The sequence below is a fragment of the Lepisma saccharinum genome, chromosome 21 (assembly GCF_977018435.1).
Source record: "Lepisma saccharinum chromosome 21, izLepSacc3.1, whole genome shotgun sequence".
Lineage (NCBI taxonomy): Eukaryota > Metazoa > Arthropoda > Insecta > Zygentoma > Lepismatidae > Lepisma > Lepisma saccharinum.
Genome location: NC_139249.1, coordinates 13,099,943 through 13,121,452, shown reverse-complemented (window position 1 = coordinate 13,121,452; position 21,510 = coordinate 13,099,943). Strand labels below are relative to the sequence as shown.

General features: G+C 37.5%; 1 protein-coding gene across 3 annotated transcripts in view; it reads left to right on the top strand.

Annotated features, from left to right (window-relative positions):
* The first annotated feature begins 1,524 nt into the window (after window positions 1–1,524).
* The window catches only part of REPTOR (repressed by TOR), a 34,088-nt gene continuing 14,102 nt past the window's right edge, over window positions 1,525–21,510 (top strand). The window contains exons 1-6 of one of the 3 annotated variants that reach the window (XM_083143199.1): window positions 1,525–1,611; window positions 8,389–9,478; window positions 10,779–10,877; window positions 11,179–11,386; window positions 13,553–13,729; window positions 17,936–18,009. In XM_083143199.1, the coding sequence (XP_082999325.1) occupies window positions 8,434–9,478; window positions 10,779–10,877; window positions 11,179–11,386; window positions 13,553–13,729; window positions 17,936–18,009 (1,603 nt within the window). In that variant the 5' untranslated portion in view covers window positions 1,525–1,611; window positions 8,389–8,433. Of the gene's footprint in view, window positions 1,612–1,658; window positions 1,773–8,388; window positions 9,479–10,778; window positions 10,878–11,178; window positions 11,387–13,549; window positions 13,730–17,935; window positions 18,010–21,510 lie in introns of those variants that run through there. The other 2 variants (XM_083143197.1, XM_083143198.1) reach the window with 2 other exon arrangements.

The following is a 21,510-nucleotide window of genomic DNA, read 5'->3' as shown; positions in this document are numbered from 1 at the left end:
ATTACTGCTTATGGAAAGGAAGCAAGTCGACTCTAGGCTTGTTTGAACTTGAGAACAACGTCAAGGAATTTTAATTCAATAACACTTTTATGATTTGAATAATAATAATAATAATAATAACAATAATAGAATGTAAAATTTGAGATTTTGTGACTGAAGGGCAAGATATGAAATCCTACTCTGCTCCCCAGTGCTCGAAGTCAGTGGCGTGCACAGGATATTCGAAAGGGGCTTATTTACATTTTTTTGAGTAGTTAACCCTCATTTTGCCATCTTTTCCTGCCAACCAGTGGTGGCGATTGGGGGGGGGGTGAGCAGTAACACCCCTACTTGTCACCACTTTTGCCCCAGCACTATGCTAAACTTTATCTACAAAGTGAAATAAACTGTCCTTGCCCCCCCCCCCCCGGTTTTGGAACCCAATCGCCGCCACTGGCCTTGACGTTCCCTTTTTTAAGAATACTGGGCGGATCAACATGGAGAAAATGCAGTGGTGGGGATTTCTACACAAATTAAATTATCCTAGTGTAGTGGGGAGATGTTTTATGAGAATTTTCCTAATGGTGGATACTTTGGGTAATGCTGCCCCCTAAGAATAAAAAAAAATATGCGAACGGCCTCGCCCACTTGGAATTTTAAATGCCACTATGCAAAGATTTAAAGGTTTGTAGATAGCTTAGTTTTTATAAAGATACTTCATGTGAAATAAAAAAATAAGTAAAATAAATGATAAAATAATATACATATTTGACGATAAATTTTTATCCACCCGGACTGAAATGTTGGCAACTCCCATGGAAGTGTATTATAGCATGATTTTACGAAAACCTAACATACACAGGTAACAAGTAATACATGTGTTACCGCACCCATGATACTGCTGGAAACCTGACTCGTGTTGAAATACGCCACTGGGCAAGTCTTTGTTCATTCATTATCAGGGAAGATGAAACCTGCAGATCTTTTGTACATGTTACCTCGAACGTTTTATATCTACGATTAGGTAACAGCGACAATTATTATTAAGGATGTTGTTGTTGTTAATGATTTGATATGCTGAGTTACACTTATTGATCCCATCAGTTGGTAAACACTACGTACAATTCACGTGGCCGAGAAGACCAAAAACATCGTGACGTATCTTGACGTCAACGAGAGAGTTGGCAGAGCACTCGTTACATGGAGGAATTCATGCTACAACTGTTTGTTTATTTTGATTCTTGTTCTTTGCACCGAGTACGATTATTAACTTGAAAAGGCAGAGAGAGATTATGTAACTGTTGAAATTAATATGCTTAATACTTTAAATGAATAATTACTATTAGTGTCCTAATTTGCTATATTGTTAACACAAACAGTGCGATTAACTTCTGTATTCTCCTGATAGAAACTTCTCGAAGGGGTGGGGGAAACTGAGCAAAACAAACATTGTGATTGGTGGAAGAATTTTAGACCTGATTCTGATTGGCTCTTCCGCGGTTCGATTGATCGTGCTCATGTGACCTTTGAGTAATTTCTTTTCCTCATAGTGGAGCAACAAATAAGAAGTGAGATTTCCTTGTGTTTTCAAAGGAAAGACAAAGAATTTGAAGCTTTGTTTGTATTCAGTTGGTAAGTGACCTTGATCTACAGTGCTTAGTGAAGTGTGTCGTTGCTCTTTTGTGAAGGTACAATGAAACAAAAAGGAGATTTACCATTTTGTATTTGTGTGAAGTCATGGTTGTGTTTTTCCAACATGGTAGTGTAAGCGCGGGAAACTACTAGCACCAGAGGTTTGTGGCTGATGTAAACAAATTCTGGGGTGTCATCGTGTAACATTTGGATAAAATACATCTAATGCAAAGTTAAATCCAATTTCAGAGTGATGGGTTCAGTGTTGGAACGTTACCCTCGAATTCTTGGAAGAGGTAAAGTTATTCACCACGGGATACATGGTGCAATCAAAACAAGAGGCCCAAAGAGGGCAGCCATATGTTTTCTTGAGTTAATTTTAGTAGGAGTCAATGGAATGTTGTTGTGAAGCTCTCGCTTAGAGGCTTATAAGTAGCTGTGGCATTTGAGTTTCGATGCACGATTTCTTTGTCAATCAACGTTTGTTCTTTAATACGTGTGTGAAGATGATAGCCATGTAATCTAAATCTCTCATTGAATGTTATCTCCGTGCTTGAACAAGGCAACCATCCTCTAGCAACCTTTAAAATGGCAAATATGATGCTTAAAATATTGTATTTGAGACAACTTTCCGAAGTAAATTATAACATCAAATGTGTAAGCTTGTTACCAATATGTTTTTAGGGGGTGTCAGATATTCTACATAGAATAACTGACAACATAAAGTGCATTCGATGAAGGACACCATTGTACTTGGAAAAGGTTTCACTATCACATAAATGGTTTTAGCTGATACCCTTAATTTTCTGCCTTAATGCAAGTTATGACATTTTTACTAAATCAAGAGTGAGTGCTGTTCTCTTGCTCTGTATTCCGAATATTGTTAAACCAATTAAAGAAATATAGTGTATCATTACTATGCAAACAGCCATTGCACAATTATGATATTTAATAGATAAAAGTTTGATATTTTGATGTGTTTCTCATGTAAGGCAGATAAATGATTCATTGGATATGGGTAAATGGTAGGTGGCAATTTATGTGTCTGGTTTCCGACCTTCCCACAGCACCGCAACGGCGCTCATGAAAGTAACAGACGACATTTTACAAACACTAAACGAAAGTAAGGCGGCAGTCTTGGTGTTGCTTGACTTGTCCAAGGCGTTTAATCTTGTATCTCATCAGCTACTCCTTTCGAAAATGAGTTACTACGGTTTTTCGCCGGGAGCAATAAAATGGTTCCGGTCTTACCTTACTGGGCGAGTGCAATCGGTGACTCTTCCCTCAGGAGCTACATCGACTCCCCTTACGATACCCTCAGGGGTTGCGCAAGGAAGTATTCTAGGCCCTTTTCTATATTCCCTCTTCACCGCCGACCTACCCCTAAATGTACGACACAGTGTACCTCATTGTTATGCAGATGACACGCAGCTGATGATGCCAGTAGACCCCAAAAATGCAAAACCAGCAATTGGTCTCCTGAACCGTGACCTTCATGCTATTTATAAATGGTGTAAACGTAATGGTCTTGTAATCAACCCCTCTAAATGCTGCTTTACGTTAATTGGTTCTAGCGCTGCCTTAAATAAAATTCAAATAAATGGGTTATCAATTAATATTAATGATGAGAGGGTCCCACACTGCACAACTGTTAAGAACTTAGGTGTGATATTTAATGAGAAACTTGACTGGCAAAACCACGTAACGTCTCAGAGTTCAAAAGCTTATGGTATACTTAGATCACTCTATAAATCATCGCACTTACTTTCGACTGATGTTAAATTGCGCCTTATGCAAGCTCTAGTTCTTCCAATTTTCGATTACTGTGACGTTGTTTACGGTGTTAATTTAACAAAAAAGAATGCTAAAATTGCACAAAAAGTACAGAATTCTTGTATACGTTTTGCATTTAGCTTGAAACGAAGGGATCACATACTGCCTTACTTAAATGACGTTAATTGGCTGAATATGACACGACGCAGAAAACTTCATCTGGCCTGCACGATATTCAAAATTCTGCAAACAAAAACACCCACATACTTATACGACAGACTCCAATTTAGACACGACATACACAACTACACGACTCGACACTCTAAGAAACTTAATCTGGACAGATTCTCAAAATCCATATTCCTGTCATCCTTCAAAGCTGCTTCTGCATATTGTTGGAATGCGCTGCCACCAGATGTTACCTCGTGTGCGACATATAACAGCTTTAAAAGGGCAGTAACAAAAGTACTTCTACATGAGCAAGGACAAATCATCAGTACACATGACTAGATTCAGCATGCTTACGTTGAAATCAAATCAAAACAAAAAATGAGCAGATTCGAACCCAAGATGAACATTTTGATGTGTATGAATGAGAGAAATTGTTTTTTGTTTTTTTAATCTTTTTAGTGTGTTAATTACTGAAATATTTAGAAGAGAAAATGTAATGGAATTCGTATGTTATAGTAGTAATTGTATTTTGTCTGTTTTATTGTAGTAGATTTTGCGGGTTAAGTGGTAGAGCAGCCACAGGCTGAACTTCGCCCATGAATAAAGAAATTCTAATTCTAATTCTAATTACCACTCAGTTTTTCTGTTGCTTTTACTGTGAACAGTTCCCGTTTCTTGTTAGAGCACACAGACAACAAAGCAGTCTACTTCGGCAGAACTTGGAGCTTTCAAAGTTCAGTATTTGCTTTTATTTTTGTTTATGCTTGTGTTTACATGAATGATTGTACTCTTCTGGGTTGTCAAGGTTTTCAGAATCACTTTGTTTTTACTATATTCCTACACATCACTCATGTAATAGATACTCATAAGTTACCAATTTTGGTACTGAAATTCTGTATTGCGAAACATAGTTCGAGGTGCCATTATGCTATTTACACGAAAAGATTTGAACAAGTGACTTGCGATAGTTGCTCAAATGTTGTGCAATAAGTGAGACCCGTTGATTTGCATGCGAGTAAATGGCATCTTGCGTAAAGATGGAAAAATGTTTGGCCCACGAACCATTCACGGTTTGGTTAGGTTAGGTAAGCATAGTTAAAATTCAGGATCAAAATGAACATAGTTTCTGAATGCTAATCATTGCAAAAAATATTTGTTTCCTTCATAAATCAACTGTGTTTACTTCGTTCACGGACCCGCTTATTTCAGCTTATTTTGCATTTTCTAGACGCGACCGCCAGATTTTAACTGCAGATTCGTGATTACGAGGCCATAATTAGTGAGTATGCCGAATTTCAAACAAATTGGAGATACTTCCGGTATTGTAAATTTGCTCCCACTACAGCCTACTTCTAGGTTACACTAATTTATCCAAGTTAAATTTACAAGAAGAATATGTGATTATACTATGTTATATACATTGTGTCTTATGTAAAACTTGCTTCCATGTATTCAGCTATAGAATGAAAAACATGGGCAAGAATTTACAATACTGGATCCTTCTGTAATTTCTATGCTACGTCTTATACTCACGAAATAATTCGTCGTGATGGTTTATCTCGGTTGGGGTGAGGTGAAAAAATTGTTCATTAACGTGTAGAAGTTGTAATATAAGCTTTTCAATTCTTGCAATGATTCTACGTATACAAGTATGGGAGCCATATTTGTTGATATGTACAACTGATGTTCGCAATTAGTTACACTGTCTACAACATTGTCACACTGTTGATTTTGTACTTGGAGAGCATGGATCGTGTAAGAATGGCGTAAGAAAACAGTTAAAAAGTTGTTAATGTTATACAGATTGTTAGGTGGAGTGTGCAGGAAGATGGCCGTGGGCTAATTAATAAACGTATGTATTTCGGTATTTTGCCCAAAGGAGGTGCTTACATGTGACAGTGGCAATCACGATGTAGAAGATGTGGAATGTGGACTGATTTACAGGTAAGTTTGGCAATAGTGCATCATTCGTAAAATTGCAGGATACGAAAATGGCATCTTCGATGATGTATGTTGGCCGTGCTACGAAAATAAGATTTTTTATCGGTTTGTAATCACAATTAGCGCAAAACCATTCACGGATAGTCCCAATGACCATTCTCGGTTAGGTTAGGTTAGGCAAACATAGTTAAAATTTGGGGTCATAAAACCATGCATGGGTAGCCCCACGAACCATTCACTGTAAGGTTAGATTAGGCAAATGTAGTTAAAAATTGGGGTCGTAGTAATATCAGGAATGTATACTTCGTTTTTTAAGTATTGGAAACACAAAATCTTCCGGTAAATAATGAGCAATCGTGCCGATCGCGGACCACTCAATTTCGCTTATTTCTCAATTTCTACACGTGACCCTCAAATTTTAACTTCAAATTGTGATTAGGAGGCCTCAATTAGTGAGTTTCCAAAATATTACAAAAATCGGGGAAGGGTCCGGTATTGTAAATTCGCTCCAAAACATACTTCAGAAGCATCGATTTTATCTTGTGCTTGAATATGATCAATTTTGGTTCTTTCCCCACATCTTGTGGTAGTTTGTTGTAGAGATCAATGTAAGAGTTTAAGGGACCTTTCTTACATAAGTTAAGGCGGCAGTGTTTTTTGTGAAGTTTGTCTTTATTTCTTATGTTTAGACCATGTATTTCCTCATTTGTGGCAAAGTTGGAAATATTTTGCTTTACATAAATGAAGCATTCATAAACGTATATGCAGGGGAGAGTTGAGACATCGATGAAAGCATTTTGTCAGGTGTCAAATTACGTGAACGCTTGGCATATACGATAGAAGGGAATGGCATAAGACTAAAAGCATGGGTTACTGGTCACACTTTCAGATTTCGTTGCTTCACAGATGTGAATTTTAAAGCAATGAAGATTGTAACCAGAAGCAGCAGTAACCTGGTTCAGGGAAGTGGGAGGGTGTAAGGCAGGGGTGTTCAACCCATGGCCTGCAGGTTGGAGGTGGCCCGTAGAACCCTTTGCCGTGGCCCATGCCTGTTTGAAAAATTAAGGACTGTTATGTCCTAATATTTATGACAAACAGAAATAAACATCTCAAGATTGGAACTTCATAATTAAATATATATTAAAACTTGTAACAAGGTGGATTACATTATTAAAACTTAAATCATCCATAAGACACATAAACAAGATGCATAATCGTTGCTATGCACAGACTATGTACATTGGCCATAACTGCTAGTTCACCATATATAATAATATATTTTATAATATATATCAAGGACTTAACATAAAAACCGGATTAAATAGATGGCAGGGCAGCATCTTAACATTTCTCAATATCGTTGCAGATGAAGTAGTGACGCTTCGTGGCCCGCGAACGTTATTTAAATTGTTAAAGTGGCCTGTACTGTCTGACAAGTTGAAGACCCCTGGTGTAAGCGATATTGTTGAAGAAGGGCAACTGAAAAATTACATGGATAAAATATTTCAACAATATGGTATCTCAAATTTAATTTAGGAATATTGCAAGAGAACGAGGACTTAAAAAAACTTCTTGTATTTACAATCTGATTGATGGATTCAATGAAGTTCAGTAATCAATGTCCTTCAAAGCAATTCACCAATTTCATCTGATCACTATTCCATCTACTATTGCAATTGCCCAATATTAATGTAATATGGGAAATATATATAATTTTAGGAATAATTTTTTACCATGTTAGAATATTGTCTATTCTTGTCTAAGGTTTTCAATAACAAAACAAAGCTACAGGTGTGAGCTTTGTGTGTTCCAAAAGAAATATGAGGAATGTCTGGGTGGTTACATGCATTTTAGAATACAGAAAGAGTTAAAAATCTGTACTTCCAGAAGCTAGAAACTTCTCAATGTTTTGACATGTATGCTTTTTTTTTTTTTCAGAGAAAAATGTGAATGTTCGTGACAGTGCTGAAACTTTTAAGTGAATAAGTTTCTAGCGTCTGGAAGAGCACTTTTTAATTTTTTTCATAGGCTACAGTATGTATTTTTTAATTACTGTCTTACATTAATATAATATGTAGGTTGTGTGTGTGTGTTTTGTACCTCATTAGGTTGTTACGAATAAGAAAAATGGATGAATGAACAAAGGAATATATGTGCCTGGGGTTGGACTTGAACCCAAAATCTTAGTTGACAAGATCGTTCTAGCCTCATTTAGTTCGCTGCACTTTTTTATTCTCTTTGCACTCTTGTGCGTAGTGTCTACAAAGTTCAACACTGAGTCATGGATTTGGTGTCATGTAGTGTATTCGGTGTCTGCACCATTGCACTATGTACTGTAGTGTGCTCTATGGTCATGTGTGTGCCTCCCCAATGGCACAGTGGTAGCATCGTTGCCTTGTAATCAAGGTATCTCGACGATACCTTGCTTGATGATTTGAGGTTTGATGACTTGCAGTTACCAGACGAATCAAGCTGCTACATTTTGCCGGACAAGATACAGGAGCCGTCTCGGTTCGATACCTGGTGGAGGCTCATAGTGGTTCGGATCCCACTTTAAACTGTAAGTCCAGTCCCGATTAGCCTTACTGTGCATAAAGTGGACTTAAAATACCAAATAAAAAGAAATCTATGGTCATGTGGTATATGTTAACCCATCAATTGAACATTGAAAGCAGCAGTCGGGCACTTGTGAATCTTCTGAACTTAAGCACTGCTCTCCTTGCATGCAGCATCTACTGAGTTGGGCAGTTTCCTTGCACAAACATGACACTCAGATGCACCTGCACTACACATAGTGTCGAAAAGTGCAGCGAACTAGACTCTGCTACTGTATATGTTAATTGATTCCATGCACGTTGTCTGACACCAATTTGTTTATTTTTTTCTTTACAGTTTAATATAGTGAAGTGCTAATTGCATCAATGGTGGATTAGATTGATGTGTTCATTTGTCAGTGCAAGTATGGCAGACCCATTATGTGGTAGTGATTTCTTTTTAGACACAACTAACATTAAACAGGAGCCAGTTGCCATGGATGCTGAGAGTGTGGGTGTTCCGATTCCGAGGAGAACGGTGACACAGAGACCACAGATAATGGACATGTCCGAATTGCAAGATTTTACTTTCAGTTTCGATGAAAATATGCTGGGAGGTGCCCAGCAGATGAGTTCAGTTTTTTCAGGATGGCAACTAGTTTCCGACACATCTTACCCAGTCGGTCCATCATTAGTGATCACCCGACCAGAAGCAGAGGGAGACGTGACGAGGATCAGTGACTCCTTCAAGATGGAAGAAGATGACATTTTTCAGGTCGACAAGGCCGATCTCATCCAGGGTCCGACCTTAGCGGAACTGAATGCGAACGACGATACCTTGCTTGATGATTTGAGCTTTGATGACTTGCTGTTGCCAGACGAATCAAGCTGCTACATTTTGCCGGACAAGATGTCAGGAGCCGTCTCGGTGCAAACTGCAGTCAACCAACCTGTAATGAATGTCAATGCAACTGCAAGTAAGGATGTGACGAATCAGAACTTCATTCCTTCGTCCTTCCCTCCGAACGGTCAGGGCTTCTACAGGGAAAGCTTTGCATCGTCCAGTGTTCCGTCAAACTCTGCTGTCGAATCTTTTCCAAAGACAACCGCCATGACCTACACTGCACCCAGTCAGAGCACATCACCAATGCTGTTGCAAAAATCCACCGTAAGGAGTCCCAACGTGAGTCCCTTGCAGCAGAAACACAGTACCTTGCACGAGCTTCTACTGAAGAAGGAGACCTTGTCATCACCCGACTCTCAGTTGGGACAGTCCGTACCTAAGTCAACTCCAATGGCAGTAAGCCCCATATTGACGTCAAGACTTTCTTCCTCGGCCCCAACGCATCTTGGTTTCGAACAGCTGTGGCAGCGAAGAGAACCCAGGCCGCATTTACTTTCCACTGGTTCACTTGCGGAGGCTGGTTCCACTTCGTCACTCTCAACAGGTGAGTTCTTAATGGTGCACGTTAGCCACAGAGTGATCACAGATATCCATTGTTCTGTTAAGAAACATATCCACCACCCAGTATGCAACATGATACATTTAAAGTCATGTATATGAGTTTGATGAGGACATATCCCTTTATTTGGATAGTCCAGGATATATTGTATCAAGCACGTACTGTCAGCACAGGATTGTGATGACTAATTAATACAGTTGAGTGGGTGCTATAGCTTTTAACTTGTAACTTATTACTGCAGGTATTATTTCACAGACTCCAAGTAACAGGAATACGTTGATAATGTTCAATTTAACAAGGTGATATGATTTGTGATATAAGCCAATATTAGGCAACAGGGTAAACTGTACTATTAATTGTATGTGTTATTTATCTGAATAGAACTTCCACAACATTATTCTTTGTGATTTTATAGCGGATAACTTGAAACAGAGGATTAGCACAACGTAATTATAAATTTTTTTACTGAATAAAGTGAATGTTGTATAATGCATTATTATGTATATGAATAGTTTATGGCATGCAGTGGATGTTTTATATCTTCCTGTAGTACGTTTCATCTATTATATCTAATTTTCATTGTCACAATTAGCCAGAAGTGGCACTTAGCAGCCGAAATGTAAAATTCCGAATAGTTTTAATAAAATTTTGGCTCGACCAGAGGATGGCTTCATTTCTCTGTTAGGGTATTAATTTGATCGCGTAGCTTTTCAGTGAATCCTAATTTGTGTATTGCAGTATAAAAGTAGTTAAGTAATAGTTCACAATAACGTGTGTATAGGACATCAAATTTGATGAGGACATCCCTTTTTTTTATGAAAGTCCGGGATATATTGTGTTAAACATTTACTGTCAGCACATAATTGTGATGACTCATTTATTTATTTCAGTTGTGGTAAACATACAGTGGGTATGTATGTTTACCACTGCCACTATGTTTTCTCTAACCGTAGCCATTTTATATTGAACACTAATGTAAAGATTGCACATTTTGTGGTTGATACCTTTTTATTTGTTAGGTGTTTCAACATGCAATACACATGTTTTTGTCGAAGCATTCTTCGCACTTGACAAAGACATGTGTGCATATGTGTTGAAAGGTTGGACAAATAGAAAGGCGTTACTTATAAAAATTAGTTTTTTTTATTACAATTTACACATGTAAGGAAGGTAATTATTATTATCAATGCTGTTTATTAATATATAAGTCTTTGTGTTTCTGATTTGTCTCTATGTTACAATGAGGTTAGTTTTACTAATTTGATCTTTTTTCCCTTCAATTCAGGTGGTGTACTAAGTCCTGAATCCCATGAATTTTCTCATGACGAAGGTTTTGATTCTGAAGATGACAGCGATCATTATGAAGACATGTCATCTGATGGTGGTATGTATCTGATGGTGCTTTTTTGGTTTTGCTACATTAGTGATAAAAAGTTGCTAGTAGATATGTGTATTGTAGTGTTAGTGGTTTGCATGTATTGATTAAATTTAACATAATGAAGCAATCACAGATGTCATGTTCTTAGACTCGGCAACAAGTCTTTGTCTGTGTTGCAGAAATTTTCATTGTCTGGTACATTTTTTAAACTTGTTAATTCTTACGGCATTGTAGGTTTTCCATAATTATAATGAGAAAATAGGATCTAACGATGCTAGTAGATAATGGTTCATGTTCATTTCTACAGAATCCAGTGATGGCGAGTGTGGAGAATCCAAGCTGGCTTCTGCGTTAAGTAAAAGGGAGCGGTATTTCTGGCAGTACAATGTTCAAGCGAAAGGTCCAAAGGGGCAGAGGCTGGTCCTGAAGACGAAGTTGGAAGATCCACATGTTCTGAATGAAGTCATGGATCCTGTCTTCAGTCCACAATGTGCTGTTCGTGGAATAAAGCATAGGTAAGATTGGCCCTTTTTTGTAGTTCATATATTCACACCTGTTAGCAGTTTCTGAATATTTTTTTTTACTGTGGATTTTACTATATGACCACATTTATGTCTGTTTGGTGCATTTATTTATATCCCATAAAAGTTTGGGACGTATGCCTTACAGGGTGTGTGGTTCAGATTATATTAGTTTTGTCTTTATATTCAGAATTTCAAGGTTATCACAGAAAGAAACTGGCAATTGTGTGCAGCTATGTCATTTTAAACTTTTATCCTGGAAAATGTTTATTTTCCCTTCCTATTCAGCATCAAGAAGGCTTATAATTTTTACTATAGATTTGACAAATTTATTTGTACTAAATTGGTGGCCGCGGTGGCTCAGTCGGTAACGCGTCCGACTACCATGCTAAAGGTCCCGAGTTCGATCCCCGGCCGGTTCAAATCCGGGAACTTTTCTAACGTTGGAAGCAACCCCGGTGCCCACCCAGCGTCGAATAACATGGGTACCTGGGGAAACCTGGGGGGGGGGGGGTAAAGGCGGTCAGGGACGTGATGCTGATCACATCACCCCCACTCACGACCGGATCAAGAAAGTGTGGGGCGTTACCCCCACACCCCCTATACGCCTTCATGGCATGGTGCTAAGCACGGGGGAGCACTTTACCTTTTTTTACTTTACTTTATTTGTACTAAATTAGTGTCACTGGATATAGGCATACCACTCTGATATATCTATGAATAGATTGTAATTTTGTGCAAAATTCTTCTATTTTGTTATTATTCTTATGAATATAAGTGTATAATTCACAAGCCCTTGTTTTGTAAAGTGGAAGTCTAATTATGCAGTTACTTTTCAAAGATAAAATCCCATTCCATAAAATACTGATGGGAAGGGAATTGTTGGCAAAACTTTTGCATCAGTCCAGGTATATTTTTTAGAAATCGACCCAACGTATAAGAACTGATATGAAATTTAGTCGTCCTCTGTGGCTGTGCTTTGTACTCAGAGTGCAGGACGGCATGGGTTTAAGTCCATTTGGGTTCAGTCTCTGGGTTTTAGGCCTGTGTATAGGACCAGTGGCAACCCACCATCAGGAGGAAATTGGGGAGCTACGAGTAGCGTAATCCCATGTCGGAAATCTCCTATAATGGCTGAAGGTTTGATGTGCTGACCCCACGTCACTCCTTTACCGGTTGAAGATCTCCACATCTCTAGATAGGATTGTGGGAGGGAGACTGGCAGTGGGGAGATATGCCAAGGCCTTTCCAAGGCTCTCGAGCCACGAATTATTATGATGCAAAATTTAAATAAATACCTATATCTAGAAGCATGCATATTTCGTTTTTGACGAAAACACGAAATTTTGAAATAACACATTGTAATGTTAATTTTTCATGTTTCTGAAAGATGTTAGGTGCATTTTCCTACCCGGTTTTGTCACGAATTGATGCGAAATGAACTGCAAAATGCGAAATAGACTCTTAAGCACGAAATTTACCGTTTACATACCAACGTGACACTTTCTGAAGTCTGAAATATCTTGTGAGTTATGCAATTCACAAAAATTGATTAAATCTGCTGTAAATATTTGAGAAGCAAAAATGGACAGGAATAAACTTAATATTCTGGTAATGATTTAATGTGCTATTAGAAGGGATATGTTTATTTTGTGAAGTAAGTGCAATTTTTAAATCCACTTTGGGATTATATTCACATTTTTAAAACCAAAATGTCATTTTATATACCACTTTTTCACCGCTATAACAGCGAAATTTTATTTTATTTACCGCTTTTGAACCCGAAATTGACTATGTTTTTGTACCAAAATTTAGCTTTTTTGTACCAAAAATATGTGCCTCTACCTATATCCTAATGAACCAATGTAAAAATGGCAAATGCTTGCCTCTGGGAAGACACTTTATATGTTGACTTCATGTGTGCAGAACAAAGGTATATGGATTATACCTAATTTGTAAGAATTATAAACAACATGTCACCAACTTATTTATAGAAATAACAGATTGGCTCCAACTCACCGATATTCATATATCAGGTGATCGTGATAAACTTTGATAAATATATGTTTTGTCCTTACCATTTTTATAGTGATATATGTTCTGCTGAAGTTTTGGTATTCTTAAATGTGTATATTGTGTGGTTTCTCATATTTGTTGTAGTGGGAAGGCACGTAAAGGTGATGGAAATGATCTGACACCAAACCCTAGGAAACTGCACAGTATTGGCAAAGAGTTGGATAAACTGGGACGACTCATCAACGAAATGACTCCAGTCAGTGAACTTCCTTTCAACGTAAGACCAAAGACACGGAAGGAGAAGAATAAATTGGCTTCCAGGTAAGGCACATTTATAGTTTTTTCCTCCTTAAATTGTAGTTGTTAATGGTTTTGACCGTGCGTAATTTTCTTCTCTATTTTGTGTATTGGACTTGAGGGAGGGTGTTTAATCATGGTAATGTTATCCAGTTACATAATATAATAAGCATCACATTACTTCATTGATTGATTGATTGAATTGCTTTATTTTACTTCGCTTCTTGTGCCACTTTGACTAATTTGCGAATTTGAGAGAGAATGAGTGATGATATGATGAAATTGATGAATGGACACACACAAACATCCATACCCAGGCCAGGATTCAAACCCGGGACCCCTGGCGTCATATCGTGATGTGCTAACCACTCTGCCACGGGGGCTGGCACACATTACTTCATGTTGTAAGTGATGATGATGCACAAATTGACCATAAAGTGGACTTAAAACAATATTTTTGATAGCACATAATGTGCAGAATTTGATCAGTGGGACAGAAAAATTATACCTTTGTATTGTTGGAAGCAAGAATATAGAGTTTTTATGGAAGAGTCATATGTCTACTTCAATAACTTCTTAACGTCGATGGTCAAACTCTTTTTTGAGTCTTCATCGCCTTGTAATCAAGAGGTCATGAGTTCGATTCCCGGTGGAGGTGCATAGTGGTTCTGATCCCATTTTAAGCTGTAGGTCCAGTCCCGATTAGCCTTACTGTGCATAAAGTGAACTTAAAACACCAAATCAATCTTTTTTGAGAGGGCGACTCAAGATTTTAATGTCGTTGTTGGTTATGATGTCCTTCATCAATGTCACCAAATCGTCATTAATCCTCATTGTTTCATCATAATGACAAAATAGGGATATAAAATAAGAAAGGATTTTAAATGTGTCTACTTGCTGAACATACTTTTTGCTTTTTAAATTAATTACCTTTGTTGTCAAGATTCCAAAAAGGTGTCGTCTATGTGACGCAAGGATGCATACCTGATTGGTGTAAATGTGTTTTTCAGTATATTTTTTTATTCATGATGGATGCAGTATAGGGCATTGCATGTAGGTATGGGAAAAAAATATTTTTAAAAATTATATGGTGCACCCCTCCTATGTTGTTTCTACTGGTAAAATATGAATGCATGCCAAAGTTTAGGTTATTTGGTGATATTTTGACCCTGCCCAACACAATTAACTGATTTAGTTTATTAATCATCGTTTTCCTGCACTAAAATCATGACAAAAATGTTTGCAATATTTGCAGTTTATTATACAGAGAAGACAAACTACAAGTATGGTAATAGTGTACACACAATCATATGAAATCACTTTACTGGATTTATGGTTTTGTCTAGGAGAGTGCTGTTAAGTTCTTTAATGTATCTTTTTGAAAGTTGGGAAGTTTTTTGTGGTGATATTCGACCACTTGCAATAAGAACTGTTTCTGTGTTTCATCATTGGTTACACTAGTTGAGAAGTCTTGGATTAGTTTCACAGCCCGTTCCGACAGATCATTCACCACTTTGACATGCCACACATATGTCTCAGCTTCTTGGTAATTGGGATCATTATGCCATTCACTAACAGGTTTTCTTAGCCAGTCGCCGCCAATTCCCATACAGTGAAACAAGAACCAGGATTTAGGCCCAATAAGGCTAAGAATAGGAAAAGTTGGATGGCCCCTTTCAAACTCTTTTGGTCGAGGAATTCGGAGCAATGTTCGAGCACTCTGCTGCCGTTCTGAAGAGGAAAGTGTTTGAAAATACAGAGAACACATCACGTTCTTCGGTTAAGTACCAGAAGTGCCTTTCCATGGCTTTTATGGCTGCATTTGCAATACTTGTTCAAGTCGTGCCATAGCTTGAGTTGTTGCATCGGCACCAATGGATGAAGAGAGCCAGTTTTCAACGTAGAATAGTGCATTAAATTTGCATAGTGCTTCCAGTTTACTGATCATGTCCTTGTCATATCCTGCTTGAGCACTGAAAGCAAATATCTTTGCAGGATACAAAATGGATGGCATCCATCGAGCTTGATGCGCTGCTCCTTGTTTCAGCCAGTGTATTCCTCTTTCATGTGTCTCACCCAGAAGTATCAACATCAATTCAGCACACTCCCGAAAGTCAGCGCGAGGTAGCAAGTTCTTTCTATTTGGAGTAGAAAGTATTCTCTTCAGTGATTGTATAGAATTATTCATATTGAGTTTCAAACTCCTGTCTTTGATTTCTAGGATGCTAAAACCAGCTTCTGTGTTAATAGTTGACCAAATAGAGTCTCTGAATTGAATGAAATTAATGTTTTCAGGACCTGATGTTGCACCAAACAATTCTTTGTGAACTGAACTCAGAATTCTTTCAAATATGTGATGGCGACAAGCCAGCATAAACAACTTCTTGTCAAAGAGGTTTTCCAGGCTAACACAAACTCCAATTTTCGATCCTGAGTTTGAAGCTGTAGTGTCAAAAACAAGGGATCTCACGTTATCTGAAATCTCCCACTCGTTTGCGAGGGCAAACGTAGCGCTTGCTTGTTCTTCACCTGTTGTGTTTGTAATTACAGGGATACCAAGAACTTTGCCTTCTTCACAGACTGGCATACCAGATACCAAAATCGCTAGTCTTTCTTTGTTTTCTTTTTTGAAGTCTGAAACCAGCTTACCATCCCAATGTAGTGTTGAGTGCTTCGGTGCTGTGAATGTAGCCTTAATTGCTTGCTCTGATGATTTCCTAACTTCTTTACCTGCTGACCATGTGCTTTTAATTGAAAGAGTTGCTTTTTTCAGTGGAACTCCACCTTCTGTAAGAATTGCTCCCATGAATGCTGTTCGTTGACCAGCTGATAGATTAAGCCTGTTAAGCATGGTTGATATGATTTTGCTTGTAAATGGATTTCTGGGTAAATTTAAAGCAATTGATGAACTTTTTCTACAAAGTGTTGTACCTGTACCTGTTGCACCACTGCTAGTTGAAGGAAATACAAACTCAGAATCTTCAATTGCATCAGGTTCAGCATCCAAGCCATCCGAATCACTTGAATCAAGGCTACCAACTTTATCAAATTCTACGCTAGTACTTGTGTTTATGTTTGTCTTGGTTGAAGCTTCTTCTTGGCGACGCTTCTCCCTCGCAGCACGCTCAATTTCTTTATCGTTATGAGATAGTTTCCTCATAGCTTTTGCAAAGTATGTCTTATCAAAAACACCTAACTCCATTTTTCGACATGATCTTTGATCTTCTAAGAATTGCACATCTTCCAGAATAATTTTTCTATTCCTACATCTGTCATGTTCTATAATAGAAATAGCATTGGCATGTGCTATGTCAAAGAGTAGAAGAAGAGATTTGAGAAAGCTTTCACTCTCACTGGGAAGTTCTTCCTTGTTTTATGTTTCCGAAGATTTTCGTATTGCACAATTAATTTATTGAGTTTTGCTTTGGAATGTCTCGCTCTGACAGGCATCACTGGAATGCCAGAAAGCTCTCAAAACTTTTCTGCCTTCAGGATAACGAATTTTATAACATCGTCCCTTTTATCTTTCTGTATGGGTCCACGATTGAGAAAAACAAAGTAGCGAAGCACATCCCCATTGGTGGGCAGTTGAGATCTTTTTTTTGGGGTCAAATCTTGCAGTAAATTACTTAAGAGCCACACTTCAGACACTTCTCTATCATCCTTTCTAAGTACCGGGTGGTTTGGTGTGGATGAAATTGAAGGAACTGATTCATGAAGTGGTTCTTTTCCCATATTTTCACTCATTTCTGCCTTGGTTACAACCTATAAAATAAAAAGATAAAAGGTTACAACTTGTTGCCATGTTGTCAATGTCCGTAAAATGAACAAAGTATATACAATTACAAACAACAGAACAGACAACTATTTTTGAGGTGGGCGGGGGTCAAAACATGGCCTACAGACCTGAAAATTTGCAGGCGATTATGTTTCAATGAAAGTAACAATATGGCAGGGGTGTACAAGAAACTATCGAAAAAAAATAATTTTGCAATGGCCTAATGCAGTACATGTGGGTTTACTATTGTGTATGAGAAATTTCGTGTTTCCCCTGCTGCGAATTTCATAGTTTCATAGGCTCACTGCCTTTATTCATTTCATTCACAGATGCTGTATCCTCAGTGAGCGTTTGGAATTAACCAGAAGAAAACTACGAAATTTGCAACAGGGGAACACAAAATGTTTTGTACACAATATTGTTTCATGTTTTTATTTGTTGTATATTTTCAGAGCTTGCCGTCTAAAAAAGAAAGCCCAGCATGAGGCGAATAAGTTGAAGTTGTATGGGCTGGAGCATGAACACAGTAAGTTTTTCTTTGTTATAATATATTCTAATAAATATTTATTAACCCTCCGTAACCCACGCAGCAGCACTAAGTGCTGCCTTTTTAAAAATTTTGAATTAATTTCCTTACCAGCGCATTAATTGTCGGCAAAACACTAGGTAACTTATCTATACTACTCCCCCGAAAACATAGAGGCGTTGGCACCTTTTTTCTGTCGTTCTTTCGGTTGCTTACACTCCTCTCAAATGACCCCCCTCCCCATTTGGCAGCACTGCAGTACCGTACGTGGGAACGTTTCGTATCTTAAATCACAGCATGCCAGCTATGAATTTGGTGGAAATAAGAAGAATAACACCATTGCAGTACCCATACAAAATGTTGGAATTGTCAAGATAACGATATTGAAAATTACAAACATCATTCGGTTCCTTATATTTGAGTCAGTATGTCTTTTCTTACGTATACCTCGTAAGAGTACAAGTAACAAATTGAGATTTGACCATTTTAAAAATATTTTGTAAGTTTCTTCGAGGTGCGTTTTCTACATTTGATTGTTTTTTCTGCGAGTCAGTAAGATTTTGACAGAGAGTTTTGGAACAAATTGTTCCCTTCTACGCCAATATAAGTTGAACGATTTCAATTGAAAAATATGTTAAAATTTTTTGAAAAATATGTTGAACATTTTGGAAAATACTTTGATAATTTTGTGAATGGGGAGTTAATTTTGTAGTGCCTTCATTATATGGCAAAGTTTTAAATACTTTTAGAATAGTATTTTGGTGCATTTGCTTCAAGAGCCTAAGATTGTAATTCTATGAGACACTTTCATTTACTTTTCACTTTCCTTTTAATAGCTGATAAAAATGTTCGAAATGGACATGTTTGTATTCTTATATATTTCACCTGATCTCCAGTAAGTGCTAGTGTAATTCAACCTCGATTTGCATGAATAATTCACGTAAATAATGTTGGTTTTCGGGCATTTGTGCTGCGATAAGGATGCAGATGACAAAGGGTTAAGGATGGACTGATATAAAATTTACAAATTCGTTTTTTGAAGGAATACAGTGGAACCCTGATTTTGTGTTCACGGACTTTACATTTTTCTGCATTATACATTCTATCTTGATGGCCCAACATAGCAAAATGTTATAAAATTTTCCTCGATTTTACATTTTTCTGCTTTTTAAGTTTTTTTTCTCAGTTTGATCCTTTGAAATGCTTAGAATCGAGGTTCCTCTGTATTTCTAATTTTAAATCTGGTCTTGTGTCAGTATTAAGTACATTTTGTACTGATCGGTATCTGTAAAAGATTTATATTGTTCTAGTCCTAATTTTTAGGAATCAATTTGTGGCTGAGTGGTTAGTACAGCATGCTAAGATATGAGAGCCACAGGTTCGAATCCCATTCTGGGTATGGGTGTTCTTTGTGAGCATCCCTTCATCACTTTCATCATATTATCATCATCCTCATCATTGCGATTAGGCAATAGTGGCAGAAAAACAACGCTAAACAACAGGAATCAATCACATTGATCAACCTAATGAGAATATTATAACAGTTATGAAGTGTGCTTTTGACCAGCAATGCTAATCAATATGAGTAATGATTAGAGGCACATATTTTTGGTAAATAAAAAGGCAAAATTTCGGTACAAAAACTGAGTCAATTTCGGGTTCAAAAGCGGTAAATAAAATAAAATATCGGTGTTATAGCGGTGAAAAAATGGATGAAAAGTGGTATATAAAAAGACACATTGGTTTTAAAATTGTGAAAATAATCCTAAATTTGATTTAAAAACTACACTTATTCCACAGAATTAACATTTCACTTCTAGTAGCACATTTATGTAGTAATCAGAGTATTAAGTTTATTTCTGTGTAAAGGAGTCCATTTTTGCTTCTCCAATATTAACAGCAGAATTAATCAATTTTCCGGGAATTGCATAACTCTCAGGATAATTCAGACCTCGGAAGGTGTCACGGCTGTGAATAAACCCTTAATTTCGTGTTTAAGAGTTAATTTCGCTTTTTGCAGTTCATTTCGCATTATTTCGTGACAAAATATGGTCACAAAATGCACCTCACACCTTTCAAAAACATGAAAAATTAACACTACAATGTGTTTTTTCAAATTTCGTTTTTTCGTCAAAAACGAAATATGCATGCCCCTAGTAATGATTGTATAATTCCCATATCTTTGGACTCTGAATTCCCAGTTGGTGTTTTGTTTACTGCATTGAATGCAATGATTCTTCAAAAGTATCAGTGGATATCGCTGATTCGCCCCTTAAGTGTGGATGGTGTATGCTGGGTGTTTAAAAAAATTCTTGAGGGGTTACAAAAAATTATTGCAAGTAAAGTATTCAACTTACGTTAATGAAACCAGTCCAGAACGAACGAGGAACTCAGTGTTTTAACACCTACAAATGTTCAATGTATGCACGATGGGTAACACGGCACGCATCAACATGATAGTCTACTTCTTGCAACACTCGCATCAACATGGCCCTGTTGTGTTAAGACACTCCCTTAGGACTGCGATATGAAGCGTCATCGGTGAGACAAATACCCTGTTTTTGATGAAACCCCACAAAAAAGAAGTCATGGTGTAAGGTCCCGAGTTTTTGGGGACTAAAACATTGCACAAGACACTGTGAGTGAGGGTGATTTGAGTGTCGCCTAGCAGCAGGGATATGAACTCTCAGCTTAACTAAACATGCAAGACGTGCACACACAAACTGTTTGCGTTCCTATCGTGTTGATGCGTGCCGTGTCACCTGTGGTGCATACATTGAACATTTGTAGGTGTTAAAAAAAAACTATTTGAGTTCCTCCTTCGACTGCTGTGGCATATATATTCACTCAGATGTTTAGAACCTAACAATCACATTAGGAGAGATTATGCTAGCTGTAGCAAGAAGCAGTAGGAGAAGATGAAAATGAAATAGAAGGAGATTATATGTTAGACATAAGGAAAGTTGTCTGCTCTCGTGTGGGTTAGTTTCTGCATAATAAAAGAACGTGGTGCTGATCATTTCACCTTCAAGATGCCTGACATCGAAAATATGTGGGGCCCTACTTCTCCATACCCTAAATGTGCCTTCATGGCACGGTGCTATATGCACAGGCAACTTTAACTTTACATTTACCTGTATATCTATATTGTATTCGTTTCTGTACCCTTGAGTAACTAAGTTTATTTTTTACATAAGCATATACCGCACTGAGGGGTTTTGCGGCTTATAGATCCAGCACTGCTCAAAAGTGAAGTTTGTGTAGTGTGGACATCGGGTTGCACTTGTTTCACAGGCTTCCACAGCAGAAAGATTTATTCTGCCTAAACCTGAAGTACGTAAATGTTTGTATTATTGTATTTGTGTATTATTTATATTTGTTGTGGAATGTGGAAGCAAGTATATACAAAAATACTGCATGAAAGAGGAAGGCAGGCAAATAGTAGTGTTTTTTCAGTTAATTTTATTCAGTGGAATTCTGCTAAAAGGACCTACATTTTCA